The sequence below is a fragment of the Ursus americanus genome, chromosome 14, assembly GCF_024610735.1.
Source record: "Ursus americanus isolate L20-20 chromosome 14, mUrsAme1.1.p, whole genome shotgun sequence".
NCBI classification, from domain to species: Eukaryota; Metazoa; Chordata; class Mammalia; order Carnivora; family Ursidae; genus Ursus; species Ursus americanus.
The window spans coordinates 52746189-52764167 of record NC_142140.1 but is presented as its reverse complement, the minus strand read 5'-3'; the positions used below and the strand labels follow the sequence as shown (position 1 = coordinate 52764167).

The following is a 17979-nucleotide window of genomic DNA, read 5'->3' as shown; positions in this document are numbered from 1 at the left end:
GGCCCACTTCTCAGCAAGCTCACCCCAGCATAAATAATAAAAGCTGACTCATATGTAATGCGCTGGTTACTGTCAGAAGCTGGCAGGAGCTCCCTCAACTAGCATGGATAGACAAACGGCAGGGCACCCTCACACAGAAAACCACGCGGATATAATATTGGTGACCCCGAGTTCCAAAAGTAAGGTGCTAGTGACGTGGATGAATCCCCAACGCATTGTAAGGAGGGAAAGTAGCCAGACACAAAAGGCTACGTACTGGATGATTCCATTTTTATGACATTCTAGAAAAGGCCAAACTAGAGGGATGGTGAACAGACCAGTGGACAGAGGGAGGAACTGACTCTGAAGGGCACAGTGAGCAGATTTTTGGTGATGAAATAATTCTATATCTTGGTTGTGATGGTGGTTACATGACCATGTATGTTGGCGAGAGCTTGAAGAACTGTACCCAGAAAAGGGAAGAGATATGTTATTTAAATTGTATCTTAAAAAAATAAATTATGGGGGGCGCCTGAGTGGTGCAGTCGTTAAGCATCTGCCTTTGGCTCAGGGCGTGATCCCAGCATTCTGGGATCGAGCCCCACATCAGGCTCCTCCGCTGGGAGCCTGCTTCTTCCTCTCCCACTCCCCCTGCTTGTGTTCCCTGTCTCGCTGGCTGTCTCTCTCTGTCAAATAAATAAATAAAATCTTTTAAAAAATAAAATAAAATAAAATAAATTATATCTTAAAGCAAACAATACACAAATGCCTCCCAGCTGCCTTACAGCAGTCAGGGTCTACACCGGGAAATCCACATGTCTCCAACAGAGGAGATTTAGGGCCGGGATTGGTTACATAGATGAGAAACCGAAGTTGGGGAAGGGGTTACTTAGACTATTAAAAAATCAGCAAATAGGGAGGTCATGCCCAGTGGGAGATGTTGCCAGAGCAGATGGAGAGAAATACCCTAGCTCCCCCTATTTTCCTGCCCTCCAGTCGGCCTTCAGTGCCTGCCATTGGCTAAATTTGGGCAGAAGCCAGCGGGCAAGAGGATGGCCCATGCAAGGGTCAGTCCCTGGCCATGCAGCAGGGCGGAGCACGGAATGGATCCTCGGAAGGTACCTAGGCCCAAGGCCGACACAAACCATGTGAGGGCAGGGTAATTACACTCCCATTTTACAGAGGAGGAAACTGAGGCCTGGGGAGCCATGTGCCCTGCCCCAGGGGGTTCGAGCCCTTTTTTCTGCTCTACTTCCCATCTGGGCTGAACCTAAGGGAACTAAAGGGAATGGAAATGTCTATGTAAATCAGGCCCACCCCCAGGGGCTCTGGGGCTGATGCAATGGGAGACTCCTCGTCCTCATGTTTGGTGAGCAGAGCTGCAAAAAATTCAAGCAGATGTTCTGTCAGGGATGAGGGAGCAGCTCTCCCCAGTAGGTCAGCGCCCCTGGTTAAGCCTGCACCCACGCCCCGTACCTCGTATCCGAGGGCTGTCCCCAGTATTCCATCCTTGACCTCTGGCCTTTGTGAAAACCCTTGCACAGTGATGGGGGACTAGAAAAGGCCAGACGTTGGGGGGTCCTCCAGCTTCCGATGTCTCCTCCCTAAATTGCTATCATGCCCATGGTCGGCAGAGATCTTCTCTGGGCTGCAAGGCTGACATTTGCCACACACCACTGGGGACAGAGGTCACCTGCGATTGAGCCTTTGATCCACAGGAGAGGGCTAGACACATCAACCTTTGAACTCCACCCTGGCTTGGGCCAAAATGGTCAAACTTTGAGCCTTTCAGTATGCAGGTCTCAAGGTCATTACCTCCCTTTCATTAAGGCTCGCTGGCAATCAATATGGTGGTGGAGGAGTCCTGGGCAAACTTCTTTCTCTACATCCCATTCGTTCAATTACTATGTACTGAGAACCTACTGGGTGCCTGGCAAGGGATCCCAGCAAGAAATAAGGACCCCGTCCTCTAGGAGCTGATGTTCTAGTGGAAGAGGCAATCAAGAATCAAGATAAATCAATAAATAAGAATGACATCATCTGTTAGAATGCGGTAAACGTGCTAGAAACAATGATTCCAGGAAGGCATATGAAGAATATGGGGTAGGAAGGGAACAGTGACTTTAGACCCAGTGTCAGCTGAGAAGGTGACATTTGAATGAAGACCTGAAGGAGGTGAGGGAGTGAGTCATGCAGATATTTAAGGGGGAGAGGTCCAGGCAGAGAGAAGCACCAGTGCAAAGACCCTGAGACTGACATGGGATTGACCAGTGCTGGTGAGAAGACCAGTGTGGCCTGACCACAGAGTAATAAAGGAAGAAGGTGGGAGGAGGTGAGGACAGGCCTCGCAAGGCCTTGTGGGCTCCAGTGAGGACTTTGGCTTTTGCTCAGAGTGAAATGAGACACGGAGGGTTCTGAGCAGATGAAGGATGTGATCTGACTCAGGTGTTTACAGGCTCCTTCCGTGGAGGGAAAAAGACTGCGGGGAGTGAAGATGGAAGGAAAAGAGAACTCCGATCCTTCACTAAGCTCAGTAGGGGAGGGTTCATGTATGTCCCACTTACATGGATAAGGAGACCAGACTGAAAGTGCTAACCAGTTGTCCAGGGATACTGAGCCACTTAGCGGCACCCCCTAGATTTGAACACGTGTCTATGTTAATACAGCGTCATTGGGCAAATAATCTTCTTCTTCTTCTTCTTCTTCTTCTTCTTCTTCTTCTTCTTCTTCTCCTTCTCCTTCTCCTTCTCCTTCTCCTTCTCCTTCTCCTTCTCCTTCTCCTTCTTCTTCTTCTTCTTTTAATTTATGTGCCCGTGACATCAGGGGGCTAGAGATCTTGAGACCCAGGAGACAAAGGGAGGGCTTTCTCTCTTTCTGGTAATACCCCTGCAACAGGATGATGAGCAAAGGAATTCACTCCAGAAACATGTGTTGAGTCCCTACTGTGTTATAGTCGCTATCCTGGGTACTGAAGCTACAGCAGGGAAGGAGACTGAGCAAATTTCTGTCCTGGGGGAGTTTATATTCTAATAGGGGAGACAGACAAAAAGCATCAAAAACCAGGAAATTACATAGGATGTTAGAAGATAAATACTGGGGCACCTGGGTGGGTTGGTCGGTTGAGCATCTGCCTTTGGTTCAGGTCATGATCCCAGAGTCCTGGGATCCAGTCCCCTGTTGGGCTTCCTGCTCAGTGGGGGGAGTCTGCTTCACCCTCTGCCCTTCCCCCTGCTCGTGCTTGTTCCCTCTCTCTCTCTCTCAAAAATAAATGAATAAAATCTTAAAAAAAAAAAAAGAAGAAGATAAATACTGATGGGGGGAAGACAGGATAAGCGGGTCAGAAGGGCCAGGAGTGGGGATTGCAATTTTGAATAGGGTGGTCAGGACAGGTCAGGAGGTGACAATTTGAACAAAGAATTGAAGGAGGTGAGACATAGAGCCATGTGGAGCTCTGGGAAAAGTATGTTCCAGGCAGAAGAAACAACAGTGCAAAGGCCCTGAGGTGGGTTCAACTTAAACGAATGAGTTGCCATCAGGAAGGTCCAGCCACTCCCGATTCCTGCCGCTCTCTCCCCACTTCTGGCCTTTGCAACTCTGTTCTCAGTCTGGAACACCTTTTCTCCTCTGAACAAACTCCTGATGGACCTTCAAACCTTAGTTCTCAAGTTACAGCCTCAGGGAAGTCACCTCTGAGACCCCTGCCCTTAGAGGTTAAGAGTTCTTCCCCTGGGTTCCCACATACACTGTAGGCCTCCCTTCCCCTAATTATTTTTTTTTCTTTTTTAAGATTTTATTTATCTATTTGTCAAAAAGAGAGAGTGCACGCTGGGGAGCACAAGCAGGGGGAGCAGCAGGTAGAAGGAGAAGCAGGCTCCCCACTGAGCAAGGAGTCCGATGCTGTACTCCATTCCAGGACACTGGGATCCTGACCTGAGCCGAAGGGAGACGCTTAACCGACTGAGCCACCCAGGCGCCCCTTTCCCCTAATCTGACTCCTCAACCTTCTGCACTGCACTGTGAGTATCTCAATGTTGTCTGCCGGATTTACCTACGCAGGACCAGTAGGTGCCTAATAAATCATTAAGCAAGTGCTATTCCATCCTTTGCTGCATGATATCCAAACTTCCTGGCACAGGACAGACTTGTAAATCTGCCTATAAAATCATAAACTGGTTCTGGGAGGAGACGCATAGCTGGTTGTGGTGGTGGCTTTTGGGAGGCAAACAGGGAGGGGCAGGATCAGAGACTGGAGGAGACACTTCACTCCAGTTTATACTTTTGTAGTTGTTGAAATTTTCTTTACCGGGTGTGTGAATTACCTACACAAACATAAAATGAATAAATAAAATTCTGCAACATAAAGGATTGAAAGACCTTTCTAAATTGCAGATTGGGTGGGGTTCAAATACCATCCACAATTATTCTAGCAGGGATAGGATACACAATGAAATGCACTGTAAATTTTTATTAATACTACACAAAAATATCCATGTTATATATCAGATGCAAAAAAAAAAAAAAAAAGCACCCACATCTTTAGTAGGTATTCAAGTCCTCCAGGGTTCACCCCTTCCCTGCCTCGGCTCTTGACTTGTTTTGATGACAAAACTCACCTTCAGTAACAATAATAACAATAACAATAATAATAATACCACTAAAGTGTTCACTTTGTGCTAGGCATGACTTCTCACGATCTCTCCATTTTCCAGTTGAGGAAACTGAGTTTGGCTCCCAGACCACGTCCTAGGTCACTAAACTCCTGGTCCAGGCCAGCCAGGTGATCAGGCTCGGCGAAGCAGCGAAGGCTGCTATGGGTTCATGACGCCCTCTGGAGGCCGCGCGGGGAACGTGGCAAATAACCTAACAAGGAATATTTGGATTTCAGTTGTAAGGGTGCGAACGAGGGAAGCAACCCAGGGTCTGGGGACTCCCCACTTTGCACTGTTTTCGGCGAGCGGTCTGAGAGGGGACAGAACCCTGTCTAGGAGGCGGAGAAGACACAGACCTACTCTGTGGTTTGAGGGGAAACATACCCTCTGCCTTGGGGGATATGAGAGGCACGGTCCCACAGGCTCAATACTAAGGGCTTTCTGCAGGAGACGAGGCCCTGCACGTAAACAAACACACAAAACCACCTTATTGGAAACCGAAAAACCACCGCGGAGGGTCGAAGGAGCCAGATGGGGAGGGGGCGGGGCATGGAGGCGTGACCGACACCAAAAGCGTAACAGATATTGGTCATATTCCCTTAGTTGCCCGCCCCAGAACCGCCCAGCCATAGGCCGGCCACTTTTCCAGACTTAACGCTCATTGGCTGAACGAGGAGCGTGCCTTACCGCCATGGAGGTCTCATTGGCTGGATTCCAGCACAGGCTCTTTGGGGGCGGGACCCAGAAAAAAAAGCAGGGTCTAAGGAAGGGGCGCGGTTTCTTGCGGGAAGGTTGCGTGTTTCCAGGTGTCGCAGGGGGTCCTTTAGGCCGGGCGTGAAATTTGGAGCCGGGGGGTTAGTCTTGGGGCGGAGATGGAGGCACGCTGGGCCAGGCTCCGCCGACTTCTCTCTTGCACACTCGGCTTTCCAGCGCCGATCCGAGTGGGGTGGGCGGTGTCGCGGGCGTGATGTCATCGCTAGGCGCCGCGCAGAGCCCGAAGGAGCCTTGACCTCTCCGCGTGGGGAGCCGCGCGACAATGCTGCAGCTAGTACGGGCTGGGGTGCGGGCCTGGCTTCGGCCCACGGGCTGCCGGGTGAGGCCGGGGACTGGGGACGGGTCCGGAGGAAAAAGGTTGGAGGTTCCGGGGGTCGTTTCTCACTCTCGTCCACCGTTTATAGGGCTTGAACGCGCTGACGGAAGAGGCAGTACCCCAGGCGGCGAAGCCAGAGTCAGTAGCTAGCGCGGGTGAGGTTGCCAGGGTCGCTGTAGGAGGGGCGGCAACCGGGAGCCCTGACGCTCGGCCCTGACCCCCGATCTCCCGATCGCTTCAGGCCCCCAGGCGCCCGTGCTGCGCAGGTGCGAGCTCCCGGTCCCCGCGCCGCGGCGTCCGGTGCAGGCCTGGGTGGAGTCGCTGCGGGGCTACGAGCAGGAGCGCGTGGGTCTGGCCGAGCTGCACCCTGAAGTTTTCTCCACAGCGCCCAGGTGAGTGGGAGTGAAATGGTGAACTGAGTGCCAGAGGGAGGAGGAGTGGGCGTACGGAATCAGGATGACCTGGGCTTGAGCCTCAGCTTCTTCACCTGCCAAACGGGGATGATGGTTTTCCCTGCTACAGGGTTATGTGAGGTTGAGATCCAAGAGTTAACATCCTCAAAGAGTTAAGGACGCAAAACTCCGGAGCCTGAGTGACCGAGTTCAAACCCTGCCTTCCCTCTTGTGTCTGCATTCTGTCAAACCTCAAGAGGTTGCTGTGTTGATGAAATGAGTTAATTCTGGCACCTAATAAGTTCTGTAGATATGTTGATTATGGTTGCTATTACTGAGTTTTGAAAAAATAAGCACTAACAATGGTTCAGCCCTTACTTTGTGCCTGGCATAGCCTAGCCTATTTGCCTTTTGGTTAAGTAAATCCTTATAGCACCCCTAGGATAGGGTTTAGTTATTCTTGCTTTGTAGATAAAGAAACTGAGCACAGATAGGTTAAGAAATTTGCTCAAGGTCACACAGCTCGTAAGCTTTAGAGCCAGGATCTCAACCTTATGTGGGCCAACTCCTTGGGCTGGCTTATCGCTTGCCAAGGCATAGGATGCCCCTCAAGTACATCGTATCTGGCACATAATAAGTGCTGTTAATTTATTACTATTACTGATATTGGCATGGTTTGCCCACTGCTTTTACTAGTCCCAATCTAGTAAAGAGTGACAAAAGAAATTTAAAGCAACATATTTTGTTTATTCTGTAAATAACGTACGAAGCATCTGCCACGTACCAGATTCCATTCTAGGTGTTGGGAATTCAGCAGTGAGTGAGCACCAAGGTTGCTGATGTTGCTTACAGTCTCGAGCAGGGGTCCGCAAACCTTCTGTAAAGGGCCAGATAGTAAATATTTTAGGCTTTACAGGCTATCATGTCGCCATGGCAACTACTCCTCTCTGCTGATGTAGCACAAAAGCAGCCATAGGCAGTCTGTAAGCAAAAACACGGTTGTGTCCCAGTAAAACATATTTACAGAAACAGGCAGCAGGCCAGATTTGGCCTGCTAGCCATAGTAGCTTGCCAACCCCTGGCAAGCTACCCGGCAGGCATGTCCAACACAGCCATATAATGTGAATCCTGCGTGTAATTTACATTTTGCTAGTAGCCAGGTTTAAAAAAAAAAAAGTAGGAAGAAACAATCTATTTTATTTAACCTGATATATCCAAAACAGTGTCATTTCAACATGGGGCACTGGCCACATTTCAGGTGTTCAACAGCCACACATGTGGCCGGTGTTTCCCGACTAGGAGGGTAGTGCAGGGCCGGAGAGGCAAACCAGCCCGTGAAGAAGGTGGCAAGGAGTAAGTCTGTAATGGTAGGAAGAGAGTAAGGTGCCGTGAGAAGGAGGAAGAGGTGGCTTTCTTCTTAGCAAGGAGGCTCCTCTCGGAGGTGTTGTTTGGGGCTGAGAGCTGCTGGCTGAGGAGAAACCAGCTGGGGAAGAGCGTTTCAGGCAGAGGGAACAATGAGCGCAAAGGCATGGAGGCTGGACCCTGTTTCACAGCATGGAAACAGAGTGGGCATGGCGGTGGTATGAGATGGGGCAGAGAAGTGGGGGGCAGATCAGACGGGGCCCTGGAACTGGACGGGAGGAGCCCCTGTTTTCATCTGGTGAGGTGGGGAGGGCTTCAGTTGGACGTAGGCCTTTCACGGCCTCTTCTTTCTCCGTAGGTTGGATATCTTGCACCAGGTTGCCACCTGGCAGAAGAACTTTAAGAGAATTGTGAGTATCCGAGGGGGGTGAGGTTGGCAGAAGGAGGCAGAGAAAGCTGCTCGGTTTGTCTTCTCTGGACTGCTCGGCTCGGGCCTTATCTTCTCTCTTCTGAACCGTTCACTGATGGGTGACTTGCCAGGTGTTTTCTGAACGCCCGCCTTGCATTAGGCATTGTGCTAGTGGACAAGACAGGCAAGATCCCTGCCCTTAGGAAGCTCGTAGTCTAGGTGGAGAGGTGAACATGAATCAAGTAGGCAAGCCTATAAACACATGACTGGGGGAGTTGTCCCAGAGAAAAAGAGACATTTAACCTCAGGTGTGTAGTAGGTGCTAACTAGGCTAAGGGGGCAGTGGGGCTAGGGTAGAGGTGGTGGGAACAGCACATGCAAAGGTCCTGTGGCAGGGACAGCAGGGAGCTTAGTGTGACCACAGAGGTCAGCAGGAGCAGTGGTGAGTAGTTTAGATTTTTTGCCAAGTGCATCGAAGAAGCCATTATCAATCGGGGTCTCTCTGCTTTCCATCTGCTTACCTCAGAAGTCTAGTGAGTCCTCCCCTAGCTCACACCCTCCCTGGCTTACCACGGCCCTAGGAATGAAGTCTTCAGCCTGGCATGCGAAGTCCGTTGTCATCTCCCCACCCCATACCTCTCCCTGATTTTCTCTAGCCTCTATACACGTTTCCCCACACAACACTTTCCTTTCCGTTGCCACCACATTAAAATCATTCAAAAAATACTGAGTGCCTACTCTGTGCCAGGCAGCAGAGCCCCTGCCTTTCTGAGGCTGACGTTCTGGAGTGGACGAGGGAACTCTCGATTTCTTTATCCTTCTCTCCCTCCCACAGTGCTGCGTGGTTGTCCCGCTGGAGCCCTAATCTCTGTGCCTCCCGTTGTCGGGCTCCCCAGTGGCAAGCGCCCACTGCCCAGCTCACTGCTGTATTCCCAGGCCTGGGCCCTTTCAGCCGTGACAGCATCTGCCTTGGGAACCCGACCGTCCATCTCCTCCCTTTGTACCCGCAGAGCTATGCCAAGACCAAGACTAGGGCCGAGGTACGGGGTGGAGGCCGGAAGCCTTGGCCACAGAAAGGCAGTGGGCGTTCCAGGCATGGCAGCATCCGCTCCCCGATCTGGCGAGGAGGTGAGCGAGGAAGGGAGGGAGGGGTCCTGGGGGTGTCTTCACACCCATCTGGTGTGATAGCTCGTCAGCCCCATTCCTTCTACCTGGGCAGGGGCAGCAGGACTCCGGCCCCCAGACCTCACTACCCATGTGCGGGTCCGAGATTGGAGAGTCGTCCACTTTCCCAGCCTCCGCCAGCTCTGGCCTTAGCCTCTCTCATCAGACTGTGGCCGCAGCCCCTTTTGGCCCTGACTCCCGTCTCACCTTTCCTGGACCACCCTTCACACAGCGCCCAGAGTGCTTTTCCTAAGCCTCCGGGCGGCTCCTACAGGCTTTTTGGAAAGTCTGAGCTCCTTAACCTTGGCATTCCAGGCAGTGGTGCCTACAGACTGCCACCCCCCCGCCCCCGCCACCCCCTTGTTCCTCCACATCCTCTCTGACCAGACAGCTGATTCAGTGTCCTCTCCCTGGCTAACTCTTCTCATCCTTAGCATGTGTTTGGGCTGTGCCTCCTCCAGGAAACTCTCCCTGACCTCCTTTGGGTCCCCAGCCCCTAACAACTCCTTGTGCCACCCCAGAAAGACAGCCCTGATCTCCTCTGCAGTTGAACCTCTGTCTGAGTATGAATGACATGAGGGTAGGAATCGTGTCCATCTTGTTCCCTGCTGCAGCCCCGGGGCCCAGCGGAGGGTGGACACGCAGGTAGACGGTTCTCACTCAGGGTTTGATGGCCGAGGACATTGAGGCCCAGTGAGGCAAAGACACCGTCCTGGGGAATGCTGGGTCCAGCGTCCCCTCTCTGTCCCTCCCTGAGGCCCTGTCCTCTTTGCTGATTCACTTTCCCTGCTGACAGCCTCTGTACACCAGCCACTGTGACAAATTTCTGATCCCCACACCCAGCTGGGGTCCTCAGCTGTCCACACACCTCTGTCTCTGCAGGAGGCATTGCCCATGGCCCCCGGGGCCCCACGAGCTACTACTACATGCTCCCCATGAAAGTGCGGGTGCAGGGCCTCAAGGTGGCGCTGACCGTCAAGCTGGCCCAGGTACAGGCCTGATCCCGCCGGGAGCCACCGGCGTCGGGGGTGTGGGCTGTGGGGGCTGGAGAGCCCAGGCAGCTCCTGGGGGCCGTTGGGGGCTCAGACTGTCCTTTCTTCCTAATAGGATGACCTGCACATTGTAGACTCCCTGGAGCTGCCGACCTCCGACCCCCAGTACCTGACTGAGCTGGCCCGCTACCGCCGCTGGGGGGACTCCGTGCTCCTTGTGGACTTGTGAGGGCGCGGGGCAGAGCAGGGGTGGGGGCGCTGGGTGCTGTCCTCTGCGGTGTTCACCTCCTGGCCTCCATTCCAGAGCCCACGACGACATGCCTCAGAACATCGTAGCAGCCGCTTCTGGGCTCAAGACCTTCAACCTTATCCCGGCTGTCGGTGAGCAGAGGGCCCCGGTTCTCCCCCCAGGTCCCCAGCGGTCCATGGGCCAATTCAAATTCTATACCTGCCACTCGGTACCCTTCTCAACGCAGCCCTCAGCTTGCCCAAACAGAGCATCGGGAAAATGCCATCCTTGAAGAAAGGCTCTGTCCAAGCTCGGGTCTCAGTGCCACACACGGAGTGAGTGGAAGGGCTGCTGGCTGTCCTCATCTGGCTCCCTACTTAGAGAGGCTGGGAGGTGGGATCCAGCCTGGCTTGGGCATGTCACACCCATCACCACATTGACTAATCCCTAGAGCTCTTTCTCGGCTCCTGATTGCACGACTGACTTCCTCTGGACAGCTATACCTGGGGGTCTCAGGGACATCTTGGGACCTCAGAACACCTTCCTTCCTGTGGCTCAGGCCCCAGACCATGCTCTCACCCACCACTCGTCTGTTAGCTCACCCTGTCAGCTCTGACTTTAAACATATCGGGAATTCCACCACTTCTTACCCCCCGCACCTCCATCTCCCTCCTGCCCCTGTCCCTGGCTCCTGCTCTGTTCTGCAGTCTGTTCTCCCCACCATGGCCACCAGAGGGCGCGCGTGAGCACACGCATCCCAGCGTGTCCCTCCTCTGCCCACAGCCCTCTGCAGTTCCCACCTCCCTGAGTCAAAGCCCAAGTTCTTCCTGAAGCCCACAAGATCCTGTACACCCGGCCCCATCCTCTCCCTGCGCTCGCTGCCTCCTCCTGTCCCGCTCACTCGCTAACTGCAGCCACAGGCCTCCTGCAGTACATTCATGCCTCTGCTGTGCTTAGGGGCTGTCTGTCCCCCAGGAGTGGGAGGTGGGAATCCCAGCCCCAGCGCAGGGCAGAGCCAGCCACACAGGAGGCTGTCAGTCAGAAGCTGAGCTGAGGATCATCCCTTGCCCAGGGTCTTGGCATCAGTGAACAGCTGAGCCGGGGTTTGAACCTAGCCTGCAAGATCCGTGAGCCCATGCCGGACCACAGTGTGTCTCTAGTAGGGGAATACGGGGAGGGCGTTGCTTCCTCGAGGAGGAAAAGGGGCCCCAGATACGGTAGGCAGCCCAGCTGGACTGGCTCTCACCCCACCCCCAGGCCTGAATGTATACAGCATGCTCAAACACCAGACCCTGGTCCTGACCCTGCAGACCGTCGCCTTCCTGGAGGAGAAGCTGCTCTGGCATGACTCGCGCTACACGCCCCTCTACCCCTTCCGCCTGCCCTACCGCGACTTCCCCTGAGCCCCAGTTGCCCTCTACCTGGACCCCTCTGTGCTGGGTGCCTGCGCAGAGCCAGGCCGAGCCCCCGACGGGCTCAGGAGGCTCGTGCCCATCCTGTGAGGGCAGAGCGGCACTGCCGAACCCCCTCATCTCCGTGTGGCCGCACACAGAGTGGCCAAGCGGGCGTCACTACCAGGAAGGAGCGACTCAGCAGAGAGCCGGACTGAACTCTGGCCCAAATTTTCTCTTTCATTTTTTAAGATGAATCTTATTTTTAAATCAAAGAAGAGAAACAGAACAGCTCATTGCCAATATGTAAATAATTCCACCTAGCAAAGCAAGCTCTTTCCTCAGTGCTAGGTGCTGCTGGGTACCTCTGTCCTCAAGGGGCCACCTGAGGGCTGTTTATAGCAATGACCCACAGTCAGCTTCCCCAGGATGAGTCAGACCCCAGGAGCGTGCAGAGGAGCGGGGGCACCGCTGTCCCTAGGAACCCACTCCCAGTGCCTCCCCACTGCCAAGCACTGTCCCCGAGAATTCACATCCCTGAGGGGCTCGTGTTGCCATTGGCCATGGCCCTGCAGGCCAGGCAGGGGATTCGATTCTACAAACAGGAAGTGTAAACCTGAGCTTTCATCATTATGATTTCCCCGAAGCAGAGTCTGATTCCCTGTGGTCAATAAATGAGCAAATAAACACATTTTTTTAAAACACTGAAATGGTACCCGAATTCTTGAGCCTGCTGATATCCACTCCGCAAGCTAATTTTCTTGTAATAGTCCTAACACAGACTGTAACGTGGCCAACGTGGTAACTATAATGTGACTTTAAGGAAAGGTCAGCCAGAACTGACATCTGCATGTGTCGGTCTAGCCAAGGCCAGGGGGCCACAGTGACCAACCAGGGGCTAGACTGCCCCTTGCCAAAAACATCTCTGGAATGCATCTCTGGGGAGTGCCTTCAGAGCTCATAGCACATTCTCGGAAAATCCTCACAGATATAAACTTTAATCCCTTAAAGCACCAGATTTGACAAGTAAAAAAGCTATTTGGAGCCTGTAGTAAGAAGGGGTGCAGAGGGTGGGTGGGAAATGTCGCTTGGACTAAAGCCAAACTGTTGCCTACCTCTCCCTGTGCTGCTCACTGGCCACATGGGGACAAAAGTCTTAGAGGAAGACCCAGCCGTTCTGAGCACCCAGACTAGTCCAGATCGTCGTATCTAGAAGTAAGACTGCCTAGCTGTCCACCTCACAGCAGTCAGGAAACAACGAGGCCAACTCCCACAGACTTTACAAAGAAATGTGTCGCAACCTGCTCGGCCATACTGGAAACCCGCAGCCAGACCAAGAATGAAAAGAGACATTAGAAAAAAATGATCTGACGGGTGCCTGGGTGGCTCAGTCGGTTAATCATCCAACTCTTTTTTTTTTTTAAGATTTTATTTATTTATGTGACACAGAGACAGCCAGTGAGAGAGGGAACACAGCAGGGGGAGTGGGAGAGGAAGAAGCAGGCTGCCAGCAGAGAAGCCCGATGTGGGACTCGATCCTGGAACGCCAGGATCACGCCCTGAGCCGAAGGCAGCCACCTAACGACTGCGCTACCCAGGCGCCCCCAGCATCCAACTCTTGATGTAGGCTCGGGTCATGATCTCGGTCATGGGATCGAGTCCTGTGTCAGCTCTGTGTTCAGTGGGGAGTCAGCTGAAGATTCTCTCTCTCCCCTTCCCTCTGCCCCTCCCCCCACTCAGGAGCACACACTCTCGCTCTCTCAAATAAATCTTAAAGAAAAGAAAAGGATGATCTGATAACTAGAATGTGCTTTCCAATATCGGGGGCGGGGGGGGGGGGCGGTGTGTGTATGAGTTTCCTAGGGCTGATTCAACCGAGTACAGCAGCCTGGGTGGCTGAAACAGCGGAAGTGTATCATCTCATGGTCCAAGAAGCTAGAACTCAGGATCAAGGTGTTGGCAGGGTTGGTTCCTTCTAAAGCTTCGAGGGAGACTCCGTCCCATCCCTCTCCCCTGGCTTCTGGTGGTTTGCTAGCAATCCTTGGCATTACTGGGCTCGTGGTCACCCCAAGGTATGCCCCGTCTTCGAATGGCAACGTCCCCGTGTACATGCCTGTGTCCAGATTTCCCTTTTCCATAAGGACACCGGTCATGGTGGGTTAGCCGCCCCCCCCCCACCTGCCCCAATAACCTCATCTTACTCATTCACAGGGCTGGGGGGTTAGCACTTTTATTTTTTTCTTGCTGGGGGCGGGGGGACCAGTTGATCCCATGACAGGGTGTAAGGGGAGAGAAGGAACGAGATCAGCCACGAGAACCGTGGAAACTAGCATGTGTGTCTTCATCGTGTATCCTCTGTGCTGTGTTCGAAATTCTCTAGAATAAGCCCTTTTAAAAAGAGAGAGATGAGCAAAGACATTTCTTCGTTGGAGCTATGGCTACCCACAAGTCCTTCTCCCACCCGCTTGGACATGGACTGACCCAGACAGAGCCCAGAGAGGTAGGGCACTTCGCAGTCAGCCATTCAAGGCAGGAGACCCAGGACTTGGGCTGAATCTGGCTGAAGAAAGCGAAAGCAAATCCAGCCACTCGGAGGGTGAGAGGCAGGCGGCTCTGATGGTGGGGCCAAGGTGTCTGCTTACTGGTGGTCAGCGTGGAGGCCCCCTGGGTGGGGCTGAGGGAAGAGTCCCGACCCAGACCAAAGATCCCACCGCTCCAAGGGGTCTCTAGAAAAGAAAGCCTCAGAGCCCCCCAAAACACATATCCACCAAATCTCCCAGGGGTGCCACCTTAACGCACTGCCGGGCCATCCAAGCGGGTAAAGCCCTAGCCCAGGAGGAACTGCCCTGTCCCCTGTCCCCTCTTTCCCGCTCCTGGGCAGGAGGGACTCCAAGGCTAGTGAGAGGGGGTAAGGCAGACAGAAAGAAGGTCACCAGCAGAGAGACCAGGCCCTTCTTCACCGACGCCTCTAGCCTGGCGAGGCCTGACCCGGGGCTCCCCTCCAACATCAAGTCAAATTCAGAGACGAGAATATGATACTGACTTGGCCCTGAGTCCTGGGCAGACTTCTCAGCCAGGGGTGGGCAAGATTCCAGCAGAGAATAAAGGGGTGGAAGGAGAAGCAAAGTTCTGTTTTGACGGTCTCGTAAACAACATGAATTTTGCTTTACCCCCTAGGATGGCCAGGATGAACGGTGACACCAGCATGAACCACATCTGTGGGAACACCGAGCAAGTCTGAGGGGGAGATTCTGAGAGCTGGATCCTAGTGAAACAGACAAATCCTGACGACTGCTACCTGCTCTCGCTCTGCGCTTGCCAAGCACCGCACACAAACCAGGTTAGTGACCTCTCACATCCAGCCTTTGAGGTCTGTGTTACCATCCCATTCTTTAGCTGAGACCGTGGAGACGCACCTGGGGGGGATGTGGTTTGCTCGAGATCACAGCTCACGGCGGGGGTTCTCAGCATCCTTGACACCTGCTGTCCCACGCACTCTCCCCCGCCCCCGCCAGCTGCCTCCGCTGCGGGGCTGTGCTGGGCTTGTCTGCTGGGCAGCTCAGAAGGACGGGGGGAGGGGGGTGGGCAGCAGGGGCCACAACGACAACCACCCGCTAGGACGGCAATAATAGTAGTAATCATAAAACAGAAAATCGGCATTGATGAAGATGTGGAGAAACTGGAAGTCTTGCATGCTTCTACGTGGCTGGTGGGAAAGTAAAATGGCACAGCTGCTGCGGAAAACAGTCTAGGGGCGCCTGGGTCGCTCAGTCAGTTAAGCGTCTGTCTTTGGCTCAGGTCATGATCCCAGGGTCCTGGGATCGAGCCCCGCATCAGGCCCCCTGCTCAGCGGGGAGACTGCTTCTCCCTCTCCCTCTGTTACTCTCCCTGCTTGTGCTCTCTCTCTGTGTCAAATAAATACATAAAATCTGGAAAGAGAAGGAAAGAAAGAAAGAAAGAAAGAAAGAAAGAAAGAAAGAAAGAAAGAAAGAAAGAAAGAAAGAAAGAAAGAAAGAAAGAAAAGAAAGAAAAGAAAGAAAGAAAGAAAGAAAGAAAGAAAAAGAGAGAAAGAAAGAAAGAAAGAAAGAAAGAAAGAAAAAGAGAGAAAGAAAGAAAGAAAGAAAGAAAGAAAGAAAGAAAGAAAGAAAAAGAAAGAAAGAAAAAGAAAGAAAGAAAGAGAGAAAGAGGAAGGAAGGAATAGGAAAGAAAACAGTCTAGCAGTTCCTCCAAAAGTTCCATTTGGAATTACCATATGACCCACCGATTCACTTCTAAGCGTATTCCCAAAAGAACTAAAAAATGTTCATACCAACTTCTGTGCACGAATGTGCGGAGCAGCATGACTCACCGCGGCCAAAAGGAAGAAACAACCCAGATGTCCGTCGACTGACAGACGGACCCAAGAGATGTCCTCTCTGCATACCAGGGAATATTATCCAGCTATGAAGAGAAATTGAGTACGACCCAAATAACTGAAAACAGGGACTGGAAATAAAAGAAAAAAGAAAACGGACTGGAGCAGACACCTGTATGCCAGGGTTCGCGGCGGCATTATTCACAATCGCCAAAAGGTGGAAACAACTCACGTGACCACCAGTTGATGAATGGGTAAATGAACTGTGATACATTGTTACAGTGGAATCTTATTCGGCCATAAAAAGGAAAAAGTGCTGAGAGATACTACACCATGGACGAACCTTTTTTTTTTAAGATTGTATTTATTTATCTGACAGAGAGAGCAAGCACAGCAGGGGAGGCAGCAGAGGGAGAGGGAAAAGCAGGCTGTCCATGGAGCAGGGAGCCCGATGCCGGGCTCGATCCCAGGAGCCCAGGATCATGACCTGAGCCGAAGGCAGACGCTTAACCGACTGAGCCACCCAGGCGCCCCCAGAGTCACAACCTTGAAAAGGCATCTACACCCGCATGCTGCTGCGCCATTATTTACAATACCCAAGACAGGGAGACAACCTGACTGTCCGTCAGTGGATGAAAGGATATATACATACACACAGCGGAGTGATATCTGGCCATAAAAAAAGAAGGCAAGCTTGGTGCACCTATGTGGCTCAGTGAGTTAAGTGTCCAACTCTTGATCTCAGCTCAGTTCTTGATCTCAGGGTTGTGAGTTCAAGCCCCGTGCTGGGCTCCACACCCAGTATAGAGCCTATTTTGAAAAAAAAAAAAAAAAAAAAAGGAAATCTTGCCATTTGGTACAACTTTGATGGACCTTGAGGTCATTACGCTCAGTGAAATAAATCAGAGAATGACAAATACTGTATGCTCTCACTTACATGTGGAATCTTAAAAAAACATCAACACTTGAATTTATAGTTACGGAGAACACTGGCGGCTGCTAGAGGCAGGGGGTGGGGAAATGGGTGAAGGGGGTCAAAGGCACAAACCTCCAGTTATAAGATAACTAGGTCCTGGGACGCCTGGGTGGCTCAGTCGGTTAAGGATCTGCCTTTGGGTCAGGTCATGATCCCGGGGTCCTGGGATCAAGTCCTGCTTCGGGCTCCTTGCTCAGTGGGGAGCCTGCTTCTCCCTCTGCCTGCTCTGCCTGCCGCTCCCCCTGCTTGTGCTCTGTCTCTGACAAATAAATAAAATCTTTTTTTTTAAAAAAAGATAAATAGGTCCTGGAGATGTAACGTACAGCCTGGTGACTAAAAACTTTTTAAATAAGTAAATATAAGTAAATGTGAATGAATGAATGAATGAATGAATGAATGAATGAATGAATGAATAAAGTAAGTAAGTACATACGTATGTACTGGGGAGCTGACTTTCCTGGAGTAGCCTCTGCCCAGCTAGGCACAGGACTGGCATAGAGTCTACCCACCTCCGAGTTCCTCAGTGAGTCTGAACCTCAGTGACCCCAACAGGTAACCCCACTAATGCACACCTTTACGGGTGCCCTTCCTGACTCCCCCCCACCCCAGGTGTTTCTTGAGATCACCTCCCAGATAAACTGCCTGAACCCCAAGTTTTGTTTCAGGGTCTACTTTTGGGGAGAACTTATGCTAAAATAGCTGGTAAGTACCAGAGCCTGGATTCAAACCCCAATCTGCTCCTCATCCTGTTACAACCTTGTGGGTGCAATGCTCTGAGAACCTTTTATAGAAATGGCGGAACGGAATTCTGGGATAGAGGAACAGCATGTTGCGAATGCTCAGAGACAAAAGAAGTTCACGGAAGCTGCCAGGAAGGGCAGGGCAGCCATGCCAGAGCTCAGACTGGAGGGAGAGCAGGCACGATGCCATAGAGTGGGATGTGGATACTTCTGCCCTGTGTCCACGGCCTCTGGTCTGCAGTGGGCCCATTT

The 17979-nt window shown here is 52.3% G+C and overlaps 1 protein-coding gene and 1 long non-coding RNA gene across 5 annotated transcripts; one reads left to right on the top strand and one right to left on the bottom strand.

Annotated features, from left to right (window-relative positions):
* Positions 1 to 4429: 4429 nt before the first annotated feature.
* Positions 4430 to 5453, bottom strand: LOC123777611 (uncharacterized). Its single transcript, XR_015726718.1, has 2 exons — positions 5316 to 5453; positions 4430 to 4839 (listed from the first exon to the last, which is right to left on the bottom strand). It is a non-coding gene; the product is annotated as an uncharacterized LOC123777611 (long non-coding RNA).
* A 72-nt stretch (positions 5454 to 5525) lies between these two features.
* MRPL4 (mitochondrial ribosomal protein L4) lies at positions 5526 to 12367 on the top strand. Of its 4 annotated transcripts, none has more exons than XM_087867285.1 (10): positions 5526 to 5721; positions 5807 to 5873; positions 5960 to 6110; positions 7831 to 7882; positions 8892 to 9009; positions 9928 to 10034; positions 10153 to 10262; positions 10342 to 10418; positions 10514 to 10601; positions 11577 to 12367. In XM_087867285.1, the coding sequence occupies exons 1-10, from the start codon at positions 5665 to 5667 to the stop codon at positions 11911 to 11913; spliced, it is 1164 nt and encodes a 387-aa protein (XP_087723411.1). In that variant the 5' UTR covers positions 5526 to 5664; the 3' UTR covers positions 11914 to 12367. The 4 variants fall into 4 exon arrangements, with proteins under 4 accessions (XP_087723411.1, XP_045630331.1, XP_045630332.1 ...); XM_045774375.2 differs by having other exon boundaries at positions 11524 to 11765; XM_045774376.2 differs by lacking the exon at positions 10514 to 10601 and having other exon boundaries at positions 11524 to 11811.
* Positions 12368 to 17979: the final 5612 nt, after the last annotated feature.

What these genes read in the sequence shown, in the direction of transcription:
- MRPL4 (XM_087867285.1), top strand. Translation starts at nt 5,665, where the DNA reads ATGCTGCAGCTAGTACGGGCTGGGGTGCGGGCCTGGCTTCGGCCCACG. An exon ending in AGAAGAACTTTAAGAGAATT is followed by an intron (nt 7,883 to 8,891) that starts GTGAGTATCCGA and finishes TTGTACCCGCAG; the next exon opens with AGCTATGCCAAGACCAAGAC. An exon ending in CAACCTTATCCCGGCTGTCG is followed by an intron (nt 10,419 to 10,513) that starts GTGAGCAGAGGG and finishes TTCTCAACGCAG; the next exon opens with CCCTCAGCTTGCCCAAACAG.